The 16,888-nt window shown below is 36.7% G+C and overlaps 1 protein-coding gene across 7 annotated transcripts in view; it reads right to left on the reverse strand.

Moving 5' to 3' along the window:
- Positions 1-16,888, reverse strand: part of RABGAP1L (RAB GTPase activating protein 1 like) — a 224,733-nt gene that overhangs the window by 167,057 nt on the left and 40,788 nt on the right. For all 7 annotated transcript variants that reach the window (XM_070746727.1, XM_070746725.1, XM_070746728.1 and 4 more), the window contains exons 7-9: positions 11,931-11,997; positions 10,495-10,597; positions 9,643-9,809 (exon numbers count right to left, since the gene is read on the reverse strand). In XM_070746727.1, the coding sequence (XP_070602828.1) occupies positions 9,643-9,809; positions 10,495-10,597; positions 11,931-11,997 (337 nt within the window). The remainder of the gene's footprint in view (positions 1-9,642; positions 9,810-10,494; positions 10,598-11,930; positions 11,998-16,888) is intronic.

The following is a 16,888-nucleotide window of genomic DNA, read 5'->3' on the forward strand; positions in this document are numbered from 1 at the left end:
ACCTCCAAAAATCTAAGTGTATCAGACAGTTTGACTGATGCCTAAAAGATAACAAAAAATGTGCTAGATCAGGGGTGTCAAATTTGTGGGTTGCGCGCCGAATGTGTCACACCCTGGCCATCCCCAGTTTAGTGAAGCTGAAAAAGTCACGTCATGTTGTTACAACATGTTGTTGCAAGTTTGATACCCCTCTTCTAGATGAACCTTTCTTAAATGGAATTCCACAATTCAGTTATCCATTTAAAGGAGATTATATAGCTCAATATAGCATATCCTATACATAATTTATGGGTACATGGCACAGATGGGTATTTAAACAGACAGAATGCCAAACTGTTAAATTGCAACTTTGATGCAGTTTGCTTTCTCTAGCCTTATAAACATGTCCAAATTCTTTTATTGCCATAATCCCAGATCACTCTGCCATTCATTTTACTTCCACTTATGAAAATTGCTCTTTGAAGCAAAAGCATTCTGAACCCTCATTGATTGGACCGGTCTTGCTGGAAAACTAATGAGCTTAAACAGAATGTTATTTCTATCCATCTTTTTTTTCAATGCTAAAATTACTGTTTCAAAAATTTTGAATATAAAGGTTTGCATCCGGTTACTAAATTTTGAATTGTTATACCTGTAAATGAATATATTGAATTATGAACTGAAATGAAGTTTCCCATATTTTTCTCTCATCTGAGGAATTTAACTAAACTGCTGTATTTTCTCAGGGACAGAACCCTTATTGTGGACAAGCTTCAGCCATGCTTACAGGGTCCTTATATACTCAGATTCTATCATTCTTGTAATTAAAAATTTAACATGCTATTGTTCAATTTTCATATTAATTGTATATTTGCTGCTTTAATTCTGTCAATCTGTTACAGAGTGGTGAAATGAAACAAACAAACAAACAAAGCCCTTGACTGCAGACCCAGCAGGAAAGACTCAAATCCTTATTTGCCACATCTGAAAAAGTTTTCTTGAGCGAAATCCCTCTTCTGGCCCAGGACCTACCATCATGAGTCACATAAATCAAGTCTTTCAATTGAGGACCTTTTACATTTTTGAGATAGATCCAATCATGCACTAATAAAACCTGGTTGGGGATGGGGATGGAATTCAGCTTAATGACAAATTTTGGGAAGAAGCAGCAAAACCACAGAGAACAACCCAGGGACACAATGGGGTGGGGGTGGGGGTTGAGGATATGGAAAGCCTAGGAGGTGAAATTGCCAATCAAAGGAGGACAACACTTCTGGCATCTTATGCAGCAGTAGCAGAAGGGAGGAGATGTGAGGACTGAAGATAGAAGGGCATGTCTTCTATCTTCGTTGATCAACTCTGGAACTACCTTCCCCTTTCAGACAGGTTTCAGAGAGGCAAAGTTAGAAATAATTTTCAAGCTAGGATATGCTAATATGGATTTTTTTTTTTGAGGGGGAAGTTTACAAATAAACTGTAGAAAGAGATGACCTTATTTAGCTATTTCATAATAGCCTGTTTTCCTTTATTCCTCTGTCAGCCAACGTTCTCCACTATCCTATTGCCCTCAGTTATAACTTATAGACCTGAAAAAAATTTAAACCTTCAAAGATTTTAGTGATGCAGACAATAAGATGCTAAGTGGAAAGAAGTAATCTAAAGAGCATGCAACAGACCAAGGTAAAGAAATGCTGCAATGGAAGTGTAATAAACGGTCATAAGTCACTTTTTTCAGTGCCATTGTAATTTTGAATGGTCACTAAATGAACAGTTGTAAGTAAAGGACTACCTGTATTCCCTTCCAGGAACATTCAATCAGATAAAACAAAAATAGCTCAAATCACTTCCCTAATCAGCCGTAAATCCCAGAAAGATCTTGTTATGTAGGGCATCATAACAAGAAATCCTATAGAACAAACAGAAATGGATTTCCTCTTGTCTCATTTGGGGAACAAATCTAGCTATAAAAGCAGTAAAGTTAATTTTGTTTCCCACTCAGGATTGACCGTTATTTAAAAGTCATACATTTGAATATGTAGTTTTATCATATTATAAGGAATCCTAAATATCTTCTTAAATCCTTGTATTAAAAATAAATATCTGTTTTCCTTCTGCTATGTCCCAGTTGTAATAGAGTATGAATATCTGAATAAAAAGATAGGATATGGATGGAAAAATAATTTTAAAAATTATCTTTACCTTCACCTTTTATTATATTTAGCATAACAAAATTCTGACAGCTTTTAGACTATTTTCTTAAGATACTGACTTACTAGTTCATTGAAATTATTAAATAAAACTAGCAACTCTTTTGAATGAGAACTATTAAAGATCCAAAAATTCCTATTAAAACATACAAAAGCTTTCAAACTAAGATTCTGTAGTTTAGCATTTATTTTCATAAGAATACAACCTATAAATGTTATCAGTCGGTCTAGAAATAAAAAGGTTGAAATGTTCTCTGTCGGTTTTAAAGGATCATGAAGTCCTTGAAACTCTTTCAGAATCTGATAAAAGGAGCTATTTTTCAGATATGGTAAAGTACCAAGGTGGCATCAAAAAAGCTATAAATAACTGCATGAATAAAAAGAACAGTATGCTGCACTTATTCTTGACACAAGAAACAGAATTTCCTTTCAGCAATATAATTTGCCAGAGTATAGCCTTACCAGTAAAAAAGGGGGATTTGATGAAACTGGCTCTCCTGAATCTTTCAAACCAAACAAATCATGTCACCCCTAAAGCAGCAGAGTAACCTACCAGAGATTTATTGCAGCTATTCTTATGAACAAAAATTCTCTACTGCTTTCCAAACAATCAATCTCCCAGTTCATACACAAAATGTTAAAATGAAAAGTCTTCATACACAATAGGATGTATTCCATGAAGTAAGAAAGTAAAAAAGAAACACACAGAAAAAAATAATGAGTATAGACATTAGTGCCTCACGAATCTCACTGTATAATAGAAACATAGATAGAAACATAGAAGTCTGACGGCAGAAAAAGACCTCATGGTCCATCTAGTCTGCCCTTATACTATTTTCTGTATTTTATCTTAGGATGGATATATGTTTATCCCAGGCATGTTTAAATTCAGTTACTGTGGATTTATCTACCATGTCTGCTGGAAGTTTGTTCCAAGGATCTACTACTCTTTCAGTAAAATAATATTTTCTCATGTTGCTTTTGATCTTTCCCCCAACTAACCTCAGATTGTGGCCCCTTGTTCTTGTGTTCACTTTCCTATTAAAAACACTTCCCTCCTGAACCTTATTTAACCCTTTAATATATTTAAATGTTTCGATCATGTCCCCCCTTTTCCTTCTGTCCTCCAGACTATACAGATTCAGTTCATTAAGTCTTTCCTGATACGTTTTATGCTTAAGACCTTCCACCATTCTTGTAGCCCGTCTTTGGACCCGTTCAATTTTGTCAATATCTTTTTGTAGGTGAGGTCTCCAGAACTGAACACAGTATTCCAAATGTGGTCTCACCAGCATTCTATATAGCGGGATCATAATCTCCCTCTTCCTGCTTGTTATACCTCTAGCTATGCAGCCAAGCATCCTACTTGCTTTCCCTACCGCCTGACTGCACTGTTCAACCATTTTGAGACTGTCAGAAATCATTACCCCTAAATCCTTTTCTTTTGAAGTATTTGCTAACACAGAACTGCCAATACAATACTCAGATTGAGGATTCCTTTTCCCCAAGTGCATTATTTTACATTTGGAAACATTAAACTGCAGTTTCCATTGCTTTGACCATTTATCTAGTAAAGCTAAATCATTTACCATATTACAGACCCCTCCAGGAATATCAACCCTATTGCACACTTTAGAGTCATCGGCAAATAGGCAAACTTTCCCTACCAAACCTTCCCCTATGTCACTCACAAACATATTAAAAAGAATAGGACCCAGAACAGACCCTTGTGGCACACCGCTTGTAACCTGACTCTGCTCAGAATACTCGCCATTAACAATAACTCTCTGATGTCTATGCTTCAGCCAGCTGCAAATCCATTGAACTATCCAGGGATTAAGTCCAATCTTCACTAATTTATCTATCAGCTCTTTATGTGGAACCATATCAAAGGCTTTGCTGAAGTCCAGGTAGGCAATATCCACGGCACCACCTTCATCCAACACCTTTGTGACATAGTCAAAGAAATCAATGAGATTAGTCTGACATGATTTGCCTTCAGTAAAGCCATGCTGATTTGGGTCCAATAAGTTATTGTTTTTTAGGTGCTGATTTATCCTCTTTTTGAGTAGAGTCTCCATCATTTTAACTACAACTGATGTCAAGCTAACTGGCCTGTAGTTACCAGCTTCTTCTCTACTGCCCTTCTTGTGAATAGGCACAACACTGGCCATTCTCCAATCCTCAGGAACTTCTCCTGTTAACAAGGATTGGTTAAACAAATCAGTCAGGGGGGTAGTAATGACAGATCTGAGTTCTTTAAGAACTCTGGGGTGGATGCCATCTGGACCCATTGCCTTATTTATCTTTAATCGTTCAAGTTCTTCTAAGACATCGGCTTCTAAGATCACTGGAGCTGAATCCGTACAGCTGGAAGCAATGCTATATCCCTCTATAGTATTATTTTGTACGGTGTCTTTTGAGAAAACTGAACAGAAGTAGCTATTGAAATGGTCAGTGATCTCCTTATTCCCATTAATGCATGTATTATTCCCGGTACTAAGTTTCGTGATGCCGCAGTTTTTCTTCTTCTTATCACTAATATATCTGAAGAAGGTTTTATCCCCCTTCTTTACAGATTTGGCAATTTCTTCCTCTTTTGAGGCTTTAGCAGCATATATTATCTGTTTCGCCTCCTTCTGTCTCATTTTATACACCTCCCTATCAGCTATACTTCCAGACTCTTTATACCTCCTATAGGCAGCCTTTTTTTCATTGACTATAGCCCTTACATCATTGCTAAACCATAGCGGTTTCTTCTTCCTTTTACCTTTAGTTATTTGTCTTACATACAGTCCAGTGGCTTTTAAGATGGCCTTTTTTAATACAGTCCACTGGGTGCTCGCTCCTGCCATTTTATCCCTCCCCTTTAATTCATTTTCTAAATATTCCCCCATTGCATTAAAATTTGTTTTTCTGAAATCCAATACTTTGGTTGCATTATAGGATTGCATTATAGGATAATAAATAATAAATATTTCAGAAGTGAAGCTAGAGCAGTTAATTTGGAAATGAAATTGAAAATTAATTGGTGGTAGACCCAGGAGACAAAACTAGGTTTGGAAGAGACAGCATCAGATGAGTAACATAAACCTAGAGCGGTGTTTCTCAACCTTGGCCGTTTGAAGATGTGTGGACTTCAACTCCCAGAATTCCCCAGCCAGCATCTGGGAATTGAAGTCCACACATCTTCAAATGGCCAAGGTTGAGAAACACTGACCTAGAGTAAATATTACATATACAGCAAAGATATAGAGCACCATAAGCACAGAAGCACCAGATGGCCAGACAAGGAATAATGGATGGAAACTGACCAAAGAGAGATTCAACCTGGAAATAAGGATGAACTTTCTGATGGTGAGAATGATCAGACAGTGGAACAGCTTGCCTGAAGAGGTTGTGAACGCTCTAACCCTTGAGACTTTCAAGGGGAGATTGGACTGCCATCTGTCCAAAATGGTATAGGGACTCCTGCTTGAGAAGGGGGTTGGACTAGATGACCTACAAAGACCCTTCCAACTCTAATAAATAAATAAATATAAATATTATAAATAATGATTATAGAACAGGCAACACTAGTTTAAAAATGTATGGCATAGGAGATTAATTAGGATGAGAAGCACTCAGAGAGAAGAAAAGAGGGCGAAAGAGGAAGTAGAAAGAAGTAAGGGAAGGAATGGAGGGAAGTAGGGGGGGAGAGAAAGAATAAGAAGGTAGAAGAAGGAGATGAAGGAAAATGAAGGAAAACAGACTGATGAACAGAATAAAAATAGGTGCAAAACAGGACATTGATTTTTGATTGAACAAAAATGTATACAGTGATCCCCCGCTCGTTGCGAGGGTTCCGTTCCAGGACCCCCCGCAACGAGCAGGTTTTCGCGAAGTAGCGCTGCGGAAGTAAAAACACCATCTGCGCATGTGCAGATGGTGTTTTTAACTTCCGCAGCGCTAGCGAGGAGCTGAAGATTGGGGGCGGCGTGGGTGTTTTAAAACGTCGCCGCCAACATGGGGGGCTCGCTAGCACCCCCCGAACCCCCAACCTGGGTTTGGGGGGGGTGCTAGCAAGCCCCCCATGTCGGCGGCGACGTTTTAAAACACCGGCGCGGCTTTCCAATGAGTCCCGAAGACAAACGCGGAAGTTTGACGTTTGTCTTCGGGACTCATTGGAAAGCTCCGATCGTTTTAAAGCAGGCGCGCCGTTCTCCGCTGACTTCTAAAGCGGGGAAGTTCGCTAGGAGTCAGCGGAGAACGGCGCGCCTGCTTTAAAACGATCGGAGCCGGCCGGCTCCAATCGTTTTAAAGCAGGCGCGCCGTTCTCCGCTGACTCCTAGCGAACTTCCCCGCTTTAGAAGTCAGCGGAGAACGGCGCGCCTGCTTTAAAATGCGCGCCTGCTTTAAAATGCGCACCTGCTTTAAAACACGCGCCGTTCTCCGCTGACTCCTAGCGAACTTCCCCGCTTTAGAAGTCAGCGGAGAACAGCGCGCCTGCTTTAAAACGCGCGCCGTTCTCAGCTGACTCCTAGCGAACTTCCCCGCTTTAGAAGTCAGCGGAGAACGGCGCGCCTGCTTTAAAATGCGCGCCTGCTTTAAAATGCGCGCCTGCTTTAAAACGCGCGCCTGCTTTAAAATGCGCGCCTGCTTTAAAACGTGCGCCTCCTTTAAAACGCGCGCCATTCTCCGCTGACTCCTAGCGAACTTCCCCGCTTTAGAAGTCAGCGGAGAACGGCGCGCCTGCTTTAAAACGATCGGAGCCGGCCGGGCGAAGGGCGAAGGGCGAGCGGGTGGGCGAGCGGGTGGGCGAGCGAAGGGCGAAGGGCGGGCGAGCGGGTGCTGGGGGGGGCTTCGCCCTCCCGCCAGCAAGAGGGGGAAGACCCAGGGAAGCCGCCCAGCAGCTGATCTGCCCGGCGCCATCTACGCATGCATGCCCATAGAAAAAAGGGCACGCATGCGTAGATGGTATTTTGACTTCCGGGTTCAAAATTCGCAAATTACCCTGTTCGCAATGGTTGGGGACGCAATAACCGGGGGATCACTGTAAATGCGTTATTGACATTTTAAGGTATATGTATTGACATAAAAATGAAAATTGTGGAGGAAAAAATAAAGAAATTACAAAAAAAATCTAAATGTAGTTCCTTTTCAAAGGGTCATCTTTGATTACTAGAAAACCAAGTTTATAAATTTAAGTTAATCAAGTTGGCACACGGCATGGGGCTAAGAATCTGCCCAGAAAGATGGGGGAGAATGTCTATGACCTATGTAGCATTCTTTCTCTTACGGACTGGAAGCAGAATACTGAAGAACAAAAATTTTAATTTTAACAAAACTTTCAAACACGCTTCCACTAACCTATTCACAACTTAAATCCCTCTCTTACCGTAACAAGGACAACAATCAAATACAAATGATAAATGAATAATAAACAAACAACATCGCAAAGACGTATGTTAGAGTCATAAAAAAATTGAAATTTATCTGGCTGTCATTATTCAAAGATGTTCAGGTCTCATTGGGTACAGTACAATTTATTCCCAGGGGAGGCACGTCAACATGGGGGAGTGCTGACATTCCATGGCAGAGGTCCCCAAACCTGGCAACTTTAAGACTTGTGGACTTCAACTCCCAGAATTCTGGAAGTTGAAGTCCACAAGTCTTAAAGTTGCCAAGTTTGAAGATCTCTGTTTCATGGGGTGTGTTTCTGACTCTGCCAGTATGGATCCCTTGTTCCCTGAGCTGAGGGCGCTTGTTAGTTTTTAGTTTCTTTTGATGGCTATCACTCTTTGTTGTGAAACTCATCACTATTGCAGAAGTGAAGCAGATTTTGTGGAGCTTGAGTTTGCCACCATTAGAAAGCAAAGGGATCACTGATTGTTGCAAGTTTCTTTCCTAAGGAGGATTTCCCATGCTTTCGTGGAGTTGCTGCCTATGTTTTGATGCATATGCACATGGATAAGTTACTCTTAGTTCTCTTACAAGTTTGTGTTGAGGTTGGAATGAACTGTTGGATGTTGGTAGACAATGCTGGGTTTGATTTCTCTCAGGATAGGGAGCCAATTGTTGGTGCTTTGGATGGTAATAATGATTAAATTGGTGGCATAAGAAAGGCTACCTGAAAAAATATTTTGTGGTATATGCTGTGGTTCATATTTGTTTTATTATTGTTGTTAGCCGCCCCGAGTCTACGGAGAAGGGCGGCATACAAATCTAATAGATAGATAGATAGATAGATAGATAGATAGATAGATAGATAGATAGATAGATAGATAGATAGATAGATGATTGATAGATAGATAGATAGATAGATAGATAGATAGATAGATAGATAGATAGATAGATAGATAGATAAATAAAATTTAAAAATATCATGTTGTGCTTCATTTTTTATTTACTGGCATATTATGATACTCATGGCAATTTGAGATCGGATCCCATGAACTAGACATTGTAACAGCAAACTAAAAACAGTATTGTTTTAGTCAATGTGTCATCATATCACATTACATAATTGTAATTACTTTGAGCTCTCTGATGGCTTATTTTCAAGGAAATGCAATACATGAGGGATGACTCAATAATATTACCATTAGTCCTCAATTACCAACCACTCATTCAGCGATCGCTCAAAGTTTCGATGGTGGTAAGTGAGTAGCACTGACAGCCAGTATTCAAAGTTGTGTCTGCAGCAGTGTCCTTTCCAGCACTTTGGACACTTCACAACTTTTGTGCATGTACAATGGTTGCTGTGTCCTGTTGTCACATAATTGCCTTTTGCACCTTTCATAGCCAGCTCCCAATAAGCAAATTCAGTGGAAAAGCCACGAGCAGATAAATTATATTGGTTGATTGTTTTTGCTTGAATTGTGCACATTGTCTAAAGTCATATGCAAGTGAGATGATGTTTATATAAATTACATAAAGAAACAGCAAGAGGTTGCATACTCCAGGCATGTGATATTATGCTTAACAACCCATGGTGATTTGCTTAACAATTGCAGTGAGAAGTGATAAACTGATCAGGTGCAGTCATATGACATTTTACTTTACAACTGCTTCACTTAGCAATAGAGTTGCCAGTCCTATTTTGCAGTTTGTAATAGTGAACTACCTGTATTAATATTATTATCCTTAGCCATTTCCTCCTGGGTAATTTACAGTTGAGAAAGGCAGGGTTCAAAATAAAGCTGAACCATATCCAACTAATCTGTCACTTGACTAAGGCAATCAATCCTCTAATTCCCAGTTCTCAAAGAAACCTGCCAAATTGTCCAACTGAAAAAGACATTTTATTTATTTTTCTTATTTAGCATTGACGGCCAGGTTCCATTTTCCTATAAACTTTAATCCCCAATGCTTAATTTACATAGCATTCTGCAAGTATATATAGACAATGAAATACTTTTCCAACTCATTAAATTATTAATGAGCTAAATTATTTCTTATTTTTATTAAAAATTACCTGTTTTAATTTCATATAGAATGTCTTAGTGTAAGTTTTCCTGCTGAAGTACCAGAAGCGTTCATTGGCTGGATACACTCGCACAAGTGTCTCTAACAGAAAACGAACTGGCTCAACAACTTCTGTGACTACCATATCTACTGCCACAGTCATGTATACACGCTTATCTGTAACACACAAAGATAATTGAATTTCATTAATCACAGGGCACTACATTAAATGGCAATAACAATAAAGTATACTCATGTACTTGGGAACTTATGATTTCTACTGTACTGAGATTTTTCTCTGCTATAACTCCATATTGATATTTCATGCCATTGTACTCTCACCTACGCTTCCCTTTTCCCTCCAAAGTCCCACTTCTATTTATGTATCAGATCTGACTTTTTATAATGCAATATATATTGCACTATGAATACAATGGAATGGCATGGAATGGAACGGAACAGAACAGAAAATAATTCTTTATTGGCCAAGTGTGATTGGACACACCAGGAATTTGTCTTTGATGCATATGCTCTCAGCGTACATAAAAAAGACAAGATACATTTGTCAAAAATCGTAAGGTACAACATTTAATGATAGTCATAGAGTACAAATAAGCAATCAGGAAACAATCAATATAAATATAAATCATAAGAATACAAGCAACAAAATTAGTGCCATGCAGCCATAAGTGGGAGGAGATAACTGATAGGAATGAAGAGAAGACTAATAGTAACAGTCTTATAAAAAATAAATGCAAAATGAAGGCTATGTACAATGTATTAAAACAGAAAGTTATATACAATATATTTAATCCTTTTCCAATAATGTGATCACAGAATAGCATTATAAATGCATATTTACCCTTAGGAGTTTCTTCATTTAAGACTAAAAAGATAGGTATATTAGGATTCCAAAGGCCAGTTATTACATAAGCTTTTCCATCTGAACTTTTCCCCATAGACTCCTAAGAGAAACAGAATTTTTCCAAAATTACTTTGCAGTTTTCAATATTGTGTCTGTATAACTACAAACCATAATAAGCATCTTAAAGTACAATCTTTAGTGTTGATAAACAACTGAACAAAAGTAGAAATAATTTCCATAAGTTGCTTTTAATTTGCTATTTGTTTTAATAACAGCTTGTGAGTATAGAAATGTAAAACCACATTTAGCTAAAAACTGCAAATTTATGTGAACATTATTAGATCTCACATCTTACATATGATACATCAAAAATACTCCATATCTTTATATTATAAATATTGGATTATGCCCATGTACATATAAATAATGATATCTACTTCAATTGGTGTTTTACAAAGCATTTTCCTTGCCAAATTTCCATATTCTCAATATTTATGTGAAATGCATATCCAAGTATTCTGGATAAATATATTTGGACCAACGGGTTAATAAAATATTTTTAAAAACTTTTTGAAAGCCTGCTGGATTCGGTATATTGGAAATTATTTAGGACATCTATAGCTTCATCTTATTTTGTACCATTATTGGTTTTCTCTGTAGAAGGAGGAGTTGAATTTGGTTCTTCTCCTCTCTGGTTGACAACATTTTAGCTAGGATTGTCCTAACTAAACAAATTTGATAAGGTGATGAGAGCTTGAAAATCAACCATTAAAAACCCTTTAAAGACTTTTCTAAGGAGCCACCTCTCCTTGGTTAGCCCATTGCATTTAGATCTCTTAGAGAAAGGATTGGTGCAAGATCAGCTAGAGACCTACATCTGGTGGCTCCCAGGTGGGTTTCTGCTGTGGTCCCTGCCTTATGGAACACTCTACCCCCTGAAATTAATGGCCCATCCCTTTTGATTGTCTGAAAAGCCCTCAGAACCTGATTATGCTGATAGGCCTGGGGCATGGAGGGAATCTGATGGCTTTATTGCTGAGAGCCATTTTTATCTTCCCTTACCCTGGAGTTAGTATTTTTGTTTTTATGTTATTTATTGCTGTGGCTTTTGAGACTAGCTTGTTGTTTTATTTATTGTTGTATACCATCTAGCGTCTCCCTTTGGGGGAGATGTGTGGCTATATGCATTTGATAAATAAACAAATATGGACTCCAGCAATCAGTAAATAATGTGGGAAACTATACTACTAGTGAAGAATATTCTAGAATCATAACCATTTTCTGTCTTCATGAAAAAAGAAACAAAAGTATTTCCAATTCTGATTCTAGAAGGCTATATTTGGGGTGAGAACAATGAATTTGTTTGACAGTCATTAAATCCAAAATGAATATTATCACATAAACTTTTGCCAGTTACACTAGAGAATTATTACCATATCCAGTAACTGCATGTCACTGTTTTTGACATTTCGACCTGGACTTAGCAGCATTCCAAAGCACCTGCAATCAGGATTAGTGGACACAAAAAAAGTCAAGTTTAAAACACTGATTTGTATACTGATATTATAGAGTATAATTTTCTATTTAAATAGGAAAAACCAGTCTAATCCAGTTCCTATCAACTGTCATTTTAATGACTGTAGCCTGAGGAATACACAAAAAGTTTGGAACAGTGAAACCTAATCAGTTGTCTGTTTGACACTTAGAATACCATTGGAAGGAAAAAGTGGAATAACTAATCTGACTGGCTTTATCTAATAATTAATCTTATTGGAAAGAAAAGTAATTAAATTCATAAGTCAAACTTACTCTGAGGTTCCATTTTGGTTTGCAGGCAAGCAGAATACACAACAAAGATTTAGGCCAGTTAAATGCTAGTTAAATACAAAGCTAGCAAAAAATTCTGTATGCTTCCAAGGGCTCTTCTAAGATTCAGAATGCAGCAGAACATTACTGAAATTATACTCTGAAGGAGAATAAGAGCTTCTTTAGCAAAAGAAAAATGTAGCAATTAGAAGAAAAACTGAGGACAATCAGTCAGGCCACATCTATTAAGTATTTTCCATTACAATGGAAAGACAAATGAAAACAATGCATTAGGGCTGCATACTGCCTCAGGTTTTACTAAACAGAGGTGCTACAAAACAAGGAAAAAGGGAAATAGAAGGATGTATTCTCAGATTTGCAATCTCATCAAGAAAGAGCAAGCAAATGAATAAACAAATTAATTAATCAATAGAAATAAATTAATAGAAAGTGAGGGAACTCAGAGTATATTTTTAACTCTCTATATCTTTGATTTGTAGGCCATAAGATTCTATGAGTAAATGCTATTGTAGAAGCAAGTTGTAGATAACAATTGTACCACTAACATTTAAAAAGATGGTAAATATGAAATTCATGATGGTTGATAGTCTATCTCTTCTTATATTGTTCCGTTGATATCTCTTTAAAAATATTCTCATGGTATTGTTTCGTTTGCTTTTATGTTTGTCTATGTCTGGAATTTGCTTATTCAATGTTGTATTTTTTATATTGTTGTAAGCCGCCCTGAGTCCCATTGGGAGGCACAGAAGTTGAATCAATAATAATAATGATGATGATGATGATAATAATGATCATTGTGTTCATGATAATAATAATAATAATAATAATAATAATAATAATAATAATAAATATGGTGTTTGTTTGCAGCTTGTTAAAGCATTTTTGTCTAGTACTAGGATTACAGAGCTGCTGTATCCATTGTAGCTACATAGTTCTGAAAATCAACAGTTGCTTAATTAGCTACAGACAAGTAGTGCATTCATATTTTTAATTATATATTTATTTAATTTATATGCTGCTCATTTTATCAACAGTACTTCTGGGCAGCTTATAAATACAGAAGTACAAACATTACAATATTCAATAAATCAAAATTAAATAACAATTAATCCATATTGGATTCATCCATATTAAATCCAAAGCACTGCACAGTTCTACCACTTACTTATCTAACAAAAATTGCAAAATGCAAACTTCGTTTTGCAGTTGAATCAAAAGACAAACTGTAACTGTCCTTTCCCTTAAATTTTAATTTTGTAGAAATAATAACACTACAATATTTAGGCAATGGGAAAACCATAAATCAAGGCATTGAAGGGTTGCCTATTTCTGCAAATATTGATTTTGTATTTAATTTTCTGATAGGTCACTGACAGCTATTCGTGCTCGGCATTTGCTCTGGAATATTCCATAACTGGTCTTCCAATACAGGTTGCATATACTGATGAGAAAATAGGGTAAACCAAGGGTCACCAACTCTGTGGACAGGCACAGGTCTGCAGCATGCCAACAACTGGTTCAATCAAATAAGTGAAGCCCCATCCACAGGATGCACGCAGCACACAAAACTACAGCCCTTCTATTCCGCAGGAAAAATCTTTTTCCATGGAACTGTCCCTATTGCCCAAAACAGTCACTAGCGTAAACTACCTGAAGGACTGTATTTTCAGAGGGTTAATCCCTTCAAAACACTAGATAATATTTCACAGTTTTCCTTAGATTACGGTCTTTAAACACAACATTCAGATAGGCAATGTGAAACTAATGTCACAACATTAGCTTCATTAATTATTTATTAATTATTAATTATTAAACATTATTTAATAATTATTAATTATCTAAATGTAGTTCATAAAATCATACACAAAAATGTTATTCCTGTTAATGACTACTTCACTTTCAACCAGTGTCTACTGTTCCTGTCCTACTGTCCTCTTTTATTGTTACTTTTTTTTACTCATGTTATGTTTATACAATCCTATACATGTTTGACAAATAAATAAATAAATAAAATAAACATTTAAGACAAGTTGTAGCATTTACATGATGACATCATCATGCTTTTGTCATTTGTTTCCTTCCATGTCTAATCAGTTCTCTTTCTTTCCTGACCTCTAATAAGTAAAGGAACCTTTGCACCTTGTTACAACAGAGAAACAGATTGCCTTAAGTCTACCTGTTTTTTTTAAAGCTTAGGAGGAACCATCTTAACTTTTGACCTGAATGTTAGTTGAAACCTAGCAACAATTGTTGATGAATGCATTCCATCTACAAGTATCCCAAATTATGGAGTTTTTACTGTTGTTTTGATGGATCAATATGGCTATTATCGCAACATTTTTTATCGTTTATGTCTATATTAAAAGCTTAGATATCTTAAGACTAACGCTTAAAAATTAGCCACTGTACCATATTCAACATTTCAATTAAGCTCAGGTGGAAAATTCCAGCTTGTTGACCCTCCTAGTAGATCATAATGCAGTGGCCAGCAGTAGGATCTTCCCAGCGGCGGTAGATAATTACTAATTATCACAAGATACTTAGCTGACATTAATTTTTCTGGCAACTACTCCAGACCATAATATATTTTAAATTTCCTGTTTTGATTTATGTTTTTTGTTTTTGTTTTTTGTGCTGCTTTTTTGCTCTGGACACATGAAATGAAACAAAGCAAAATTAAAATTGGTGCGTCTACAAAAAAAAAAATCCCCCTTGTAAGATAGAGGCGAGTTAGTCTAGTTATTATCCCATCATCTAAACAAAACAGAATTTCAGAATAAATTCAATTTCCCATTTGGTGCTGGAAGGAAGAACAAGAATATTTTACTTTCCAAGACAGGAAGAGAAACAATCCATATTCTTACAGGATTTCCTTCTATAAAAGTTAAAAAAACTGTAAATAAATAGCATTATTATACATGATCCTCATTTACTGGCCATTTGTTTAGTGACTACTGACGTTATGACAGTATTGCAAAATAGCTTTACAGCTGATTTATGACCACTTGTAACCTTCTCAGTGTCCCTCACTCACATGATTGCCTTTATAGTCCATGTGCACTATCCTGTGGCTGCTCTGGTTTATTTTTCACCCTTTTGCAAAGCAAAGACGTTGGAGAGGAAAGGGTTGCCAAGAAAATAAAGCTGTTTATCTTCTACATACTTACTGGGAGTCCAGGTTGGGAGCAGCAAGCACTCTTTGCGAACAGGTTTTATTTATTTATTTATTTATTGGATTTATATGCCGCTCCTCTCCGTGGTTACTCTCTTGCAATCCCTTTCTCCAATCTCTCCATTCTAAAGGAGGATTGTCAGATGTGAACAGCCAGATCCATACTTGCAGAGTTCGAGTTAATTATTTCATTATGTTCTGCCAATAATACAGGAATCTCCCCAGTCTGGCAGCTCTCGCCTGGGAACAACTTGATAAAATTCCAAGGAATTCAGGGTGGACCAATTGTGGTCCTTTTATGGTTGCACAGTGACTCTAGACTTGCACCATGCTTCATCCCTTTTCCCTACTACACTGAATACTTCCCAACACTGGGGAGAAAAAGAGCATGTAATTTCTGTAGACAATCTTTCCTTGCCTGACCATTCTTCCCCCCACCCCCCTTAGAGTGGAGAGATTGGAGTGGAAGGAATTGCAAGAGAATAAGCTGTCACTTTGCTTAGCAGCAGAATTGTTGATCCCAATTCAGGAAAGAAGAGTGAAAAGTTAAAAGAATAGTTTCCTAACAAAGGATCCACAAAAACTTATCTATATGATTTTTTGCAGATTGTGTTTGTATAAAACTTTCCTTGAGGGGAAGGAAAAATTAACCAACTTATAATTTACTATAATTGAATATTAATTTTTATACAAATATGAGTCTAAGTACAGAAAATCCTGACCTTAAAAATACATTGTTAATAGACCAGATTTATGCATAAATAACTATGACAACCATCTATCAAACAGGCTTTCTGAGTGAAACATTGTTGAAAAAATTAAGAGAAAAACAGTAAGAACCTAATATGAAACCAAACATTTATTTCAAATCTTATGGAAAGCTGCCATCTAGAGGATTTTGTTGCTTTTAAAATGTTTCTTATTTTTAGCAGACATAAATTAGGATCCACAATTTTCAGATAGTTTTTTATTTGCTTAATAATAAAGCAATTTTATTGAAATGTTATTTTATTTTACAGGAAAGCAAATTCAGACATTTTCCATTTCAAGATTTCATCTTGGAGGAAACAAGGTACCTTCCTCACTGAAAATGGCAGCTTTAGGATGAGCTCTAAACAATTTAAAACATAAGAAAGCCCTAGAAATCTTCAGCATCACTAGAATCTAACACATTCAGGGTCACACTACACATACTTACAAAAAGAGAACAGTAAAAAATTAAGTCATAGATTTTTAGGTATATTAATTTAATCAGTATATAATCTGCATTAAAACAATTATCTACAACAGAAGGAACATTTTTAAAGTCAAACATCTATCTTTAATAGTTCTTTATAGAATATGAAAAATGTTCTAATAGATGCTGGATGAAACGTTGGATCACATTTCGAG

This window comes from Erythrolamprus reginae, chromosome 3 (assembly GCF_031021105.1).
Source record: "Erythrolamprus reginae isolate rEryReg1 chromosome 3, rEryReg1.hap1, whole genome shotgun sequence".
In the NCBI taxonomy this organism is placed as follows: Eukaryota; Metazoa; Chordata; class Lepidosauria; order Squamata; family Dipsadidae; genus Erythrolamprus; species Erythrolamprus reginae.